The 6,000-nt window shown below is 31.3% G+C and overlaps 1 protein-coding gene across 1 annotated transcript in view; it reads right to left on the bottom strand.

The window, feature by feature from the left end:
• Positions 1 to 207: 207 nt before the first annotated feature.
• LOC142319204 (uncharacterized) overlaps positions 208 to 6,000 on the bottom strand; it is a 303,925-nt gene continuing 298,132 nt past the window's right edge. The window contains exon 8 of the mRNA XM_075356219.1: positions 208 to 3,616. Coding sequence (XP_075212334.1) covers positions 434 to 3,616 — 3,183 coding nt within the window. The 3' untranslated portion in view covers positions 208 to 433. The remainder of the gene's footprint in view (positions 3,617 to 6,000) is intronic.

The following is a 6,000-nucleotide window of genomic DNA, read 5'->3' as shown; positions in this document are numbered from 1 at the left end:
TAAATGTGTGTAATAAAAATTTACAAGGCATTTTATTTGTATTATTATTATTTTTAATAATAATAATTACTATCATTATTTTAATTTACAATAATTACTGTTACTTCAAGATAAGTATATACATCAACATTTTGTACTGTTTGACAAATCAGTCATAATTTTCACAGTTTTTTTTTTTAATATACGGAAATTTTGACTAGTAGTATTATTGATAATAATAATAGTTTGTATTATTCTATTTATAGGTAAATTTAAAAAAAATAAAGTCATACTAAAAAAATTGTGACTGGTTTGTATCTATAATTAAAATAAATTAAAACTGAAAGACTTTGTAAAAAAAAACAGAAACCGGTTTTAACATTTTTTTTTTTTAATAGAAGTTCCCTAAACTATACACTAATAACTTAAATTAAAAAAACCGGTGTGTTTGGAACTACTTGACGCTTCCGTATCCGGCTTCAACAGCCGCTTTTACTGATAAACCTGCAGCGACTTTTTCTATATTACGTGTCATACTTTCCATACGACGTAATGATGATAAAGGTATAGCAGGAGGTGGTGGCGGCATATTGGGTCCGCGTCCGTTATAATTTAATTTTTTACCAGGAGATGATGGACCAGGTGGTATAGCTGAGCTCATATTTTTTAACTGATTCTGTTGTCGAAATAATAATACAGACGGGTTAGGTATATGTCTGACTGTTTGATTCGGACCCGGTTTTGAAATCGGCAAAGCGCGATTATTTTGCATGCCCATACCACTATTTTTACCACGACCTAAACAACTACCACTTCCGGGTGAAATTTCATTAAGATTAGGAATTCCACCTGTTCTTCCTCTGCTACCTAAAGCTTTACTGTTCAAAGGTAGATTAGGGATAGGTATTTTAAGCTGAGTAGGAGATGAAGGCATAGCGGTTCTAGGATTTGATAAACATTTTGACGACGGAGGTGATTCGGATAAATATCTTTGAGGAGATTTTTTTATCGAATTAGGAGGTAATAAGTGTCCCTTAGAACCGTCTCTAGCGGCCATCATATCTCTAATATGAGCGGCTGTATCCGATAACGTCATAAGATTTCTCATAGAAGGTGGGAACATGCCGTGTCCTGTTTCCGGTGAATTTTTTGGTAGGGAAGTACATACCTGAGGAGGACTATTGGACGGTGATCTTCCGACGCTTCCTGTAGAACTATGTAACGATGAATACTGACGTTGAGAAAGATTTTGCGGACCAGGAAATATATTACTATTAGGAGATGGACAATTCGAGTTTTCTGAAGATGTTGAAGATGCGGATGACGACCCTTTTCGAGAAGATTTATCAGATAGATCTAAAGCACCAAAATCATCTTGTGTACCAGAAAGTCTAGCTTTTGATAAAGCACTAGGGGTCAGTTTTTCTTGAGATTTAATTTCTTCATCGGTTCTATGTTTCGGTTTTCCATCTTTATTCGAAACACCAGTAAAGGTTTTATTGATAAGGGAAGGTGATCTGTTCAACTGTTTATTATTTATTTTATGGGCCAAAGACTGTAGTGAATGTCTATTTCCTGAAATTGTCGAAGAAATCCCTGCTTTTTGCGTTCTTGCTAATGGAATAGAAGGCGGAGGACGTTTTAGTAACTTTGCATATTTTTCTGCAGCTTTTTCATCATGTGTTGAAGATAACGAAGATGAAGACGATGACTTGAGATTATTTTTAGAATTGGGTGCGTTCACTAACATTATTTCTAAAGATGGGCGTTTACTATCTAAACCGTTACCGTTATGTTTTCCACTCATCATAAGTAATTTTTCTTCTTCCATTTTTTGTTTCTCAGCAGCGGTTATTTTACTAACTGTAATCGATGAAGGAGGAATTAATATCGTCGATGTAGGCTTGATTTCTTCCACATCATCATACTCTTCTTCTTCTTCCTCTTCTTCGTCTTCATCGTCATCTTCTACTTTTCTTGTAATATATGCAGCAGCTATTTCCTTAGTATTAACGATATTTTTATGTCTAACAGCTCTCATTTGTAAAAGCTTTTCTTTGTTAGATGTACTTGAATTAGTATTACCACGATTTTTAATGAAAACTGCTTCTATAACATTATTCTTAGTATTATTACTATTATTATTGTTATAATTATTATTACTACTACTATTATTATTGTTAGTAGTGCTGCTATTGGTGCTGTTATTACTATTATTACTATTATTATTATTACAACTATTGCTATTTTTGCTACTGCTTAAACTACTATTTCTAGTATTTTCATTTCCATTTAAATTCGATACGGATTCTTTTTCTTTAACTGTTTTAGTACTAATAGTTTCTTCATCGACTAAAATATCCGCAGGTGATTTCTTATTCGAATCGTTATTCTTTACCTCATGTTCATTATCATCGGTCGTTCGTGAATTACCAGAATCTTCATCACCGTTAGAAATTTCTGATTTAGAAGGTTTATCACTCTCTTCTGAAATAACATAATTTGTTTTATGTTTTGAATTATGATGCCGGGTCGGTGAATGACTACTATACCTATGATAATATTTCGATTGATCACCAGGCTTAGTTATTTTCACTTTTAGTTTCATAATATCATTTTTCATATCGGGTGAATGTAAAATTGTAGCGGCTGGTGGAGGAGGATGATCTCTTTTGCGATCATGATGCCTATGATGATGATGATGTTTGGCTTTTTTATTTCTCCTTTTAACTTTAAATTCACCTCCTTTTTTAATTTCAGATCTTTTCTCTTCTATCTTAACTTCCTCTTCCCCTTCGTTTTCGTCTTCTTCTTCTACTTCCTCTTTTTCTTTTATCTTTTTTGGAGATTCTGGAGCTGATAATAAAGGTTCCGTTATGGTTTCTTCACGTACATCTTCAGAAGGTGTTCGATCTTCTTGTGTCACATCTTCCTCCGATGCGGATATCCTTAGTCTATCTTCGTCATCTTCTTCTAAATCATCGTTATCCATTTGTTGATCTTGCAATATAAAATCTTCCTGAATTTCAACCTGTTCGTTCGTATTTTCTTTAGATACATTAACAGGTTTTTCTACATTTGTTTCATCTTCAGGCACTTCTTCTTTTTTTGTAATATCCGCTGCAGAATCATCAACTTCCATTTCGTCTTCTATGTTATTAGCGAGTGGAATTTCAGGCTCGGGCTGGTCAATTTGTACTAAATGTTGCGAAATTTTATCTTCGACTTTTCTATTTATTTCTTTTTTCTTCTGTAATGACTTACGTCGATCCAGACTTTTAAAACGACTATTTTGTTTCTTCTTTAAAGATTGGTTTGCTTTCTTGGAATTTAAACGTATTTTCTTCACAGGTGGTCCAGTTCTTCCTTTATTTTTAATTTCTTGTTTACTTTTATTAAATGTCGACGTTTCAGCATCGCTATCGCTCTCTCTAAGTCTTCTTTTATCACTGTACATTTGTCGACCCTTTGATGAGGCGTCGTCATCTGTTTTATTATGAGATGATGCATTTTTTGTTATATCTGGAGTATCTGATGCGATAGTTGGTTGCGGAGAAGTTGTAGGTCCCATATGTGTTGCCGGTACGGATATAGTTGAACGTTCAAATATTCTATAACTAAACCTCATTGGAGTAACCTGAAACAAATTAAATATGATATATTTAGACTACGAAAACATTCCTTAGAAATTTAAATTATATTATTTTATGCTCTAACAAAGTTTTAAATGAAATAAATTTGCAATTTATACAGGTAGAATGATTTACACTCGAATGTACATATTTACAATTAATCTATGGAAAACTTTAAGATTACATTAAACAATTTTATTTTAAAAATGAGTAGGTGGCTCATCCTTTATTATACCAAAGTTAGTGAATTTCTACCAAGTAATTTATATTAATATCTAAGTTAAAAACTAATTGACGGTGTATTTTAAATAACTATTATTTAAAACAGATTAAAATCACTTCATCCGTTTATACTAAATGAATCACAACATGTAATTAATTTAAATTTTATGAAGTAATTTAATTCTTGTAACTGTAGCACGGACTTAAAAGAAAAATATTTTATAACTAACAAAGTAATATTTTATTGCTTGTGTGAAAAATTCAGCACTAACGTAGTTCGGCTAATTTTTTTTAAAACTTATAAAAATTATTATTTTTTAATAATAATTTTAAGGTGAATAATGAGTCACGTATTCTACTCTATTTTTCTTAAAATTTTAATTTATGTAACTTTGTTGCAGCTTTAATACAAATAAGGTTAGTTATATAATAATGTCATATTGAATCTCATACCAACCAAACGATAGTAGCATTGATATTGAATAATTGTATAACCTGGTGAAAATCAACAGCAAACTTTAAATCTGTAAACTCTGTCCATAGCAACATACACTGTTGCCAAGATGATTATAGTATTATAAATAATAACAGCATCGAATGTATTGTATAGTTGTTAATTCCTTACACCATATTACATAAATCATTATAATTTCGATTACATTTTATGAAAATTTGTACGATATCTCACTCTGTATCATCATAACTATTGATACCACAATATTTTTAATACTGGTTTACAATTAAGTACTTAATAAAACCATTTAAAGGTTTCTCAAAGAAAATTTGAGAAGTACATTTAACCGACCAAAAAAAAGAATAAAACATTTTTTGTGTTATTTACTTAAATAATCGAATAACCTTATTACTAATAATCAATCTGTTTTAAAAAAAATGTGACAAGTAATGAATTGTAATGGAGTGTACATGAAAATTTATCAAAATTTAGTTTTTACTGTTATTTTATATAAATAATAATTATTAAATAGATTTTTAACTTGTATTAAAATATTTATTTTCACACTTTATAAAAAAGTATTTTTTCCCCATTAGTCACCTTATTTTACACACACACTATCTACACTGTTATATAAAGAGGAAGAGGGTTTTTGTTTTGACCCAACAGATCACAGTTATTCGGAAATGTTGTTATATCTTCGCAACCAACCTTCCCATTTTAAAAATTCAAACGGGGGTATTGTATGTGAATATATAAAGTTTGTCTGTTTGTTCTCGCACCAAGCGAGAACCGACTGACCGAATACTTTCAAATCTGCAGGATATTACTGCAGTAATCGTGTTATTACTGGGAAGGTTTTAAGCAATAGACCGAAACCCTAGCTTCCTTTAAGGTTAAAGAATTACAAATATTCATTATTTCTTCATCCCCAAGGAGAGTAAAGTTGTGAAAAAAGATATTTCGACAAAAAGATAACTTATGAATTTTTTGTGTTGTTGAAGGTGTTTGTACTTCAGTTACCATAGTTAATACAATTCTGTCTTTTATAATCAGTTTTTTTTCAGATTTCTATAAAGTCTGAATATTTTAATTGTTATTTATTAGTATTAATCTCTCAACCATGAGGATAACGAACAGTGCTGGGGTCCAGAGGGCGGAGCCCTCTGGATAGACGGGAATGGCGACCGAAGCAAACTATCCAGGGCATCCAGGGCGCCGCGCGCCGGTCCTCATGACAACACAGGAATGGCGAGCGAAGCGAGTTCTGCAGCCGTGAGATAAGTCCCACGGCGCCCCAAGTTGGCTCCGGGGTTCGCCTGAACCCGAGGATTCAGGTATATATATATACATACTATATATATATATTTATACATATATAAAAAAAGAATGTTTGTGTGTTCGTTTTATACAGATCTACAGTTTTATCCCACTTAAAATATAATTTCCTTATATAGTTTCTAGCGCAGAACTGCGCGAGAATTTTTTAACAAAATATTAAAGAGTTACAATCAAAAAACAAAAATTATGTTTTTTATAGAAGGAGAATAAATTTTAAGAAACTTTTTCTGAAAATATTCATATAAAGATTAAGTTAAAAAATTTTTCTTAAACTAAGTTTTCTGTAAATTTAAACCCCCTTCAATAAAGGCTAAAATAAGAAAAAGGAAATTTAAAAAAAAGATTTTTCTGTATTACAAGTCCGGAAACTGT

This window comes from Lycorma delicatula, chromosome 1 (assembly GCF_047948215.1).
Source record: "Lycorma delicatula isolate Av1 chromosome 1, ASM4794821v1, whole genome shotgun sequence".
NCBI lineage: Eukaryota > Metazoa > Arthropoda > Insecta > Hemiptera > Fulgoridae > Lycorma > Lycorma delicatula.
This window is presented reverse-complemented; position numbering and strand designations above follow the sequence as displayed.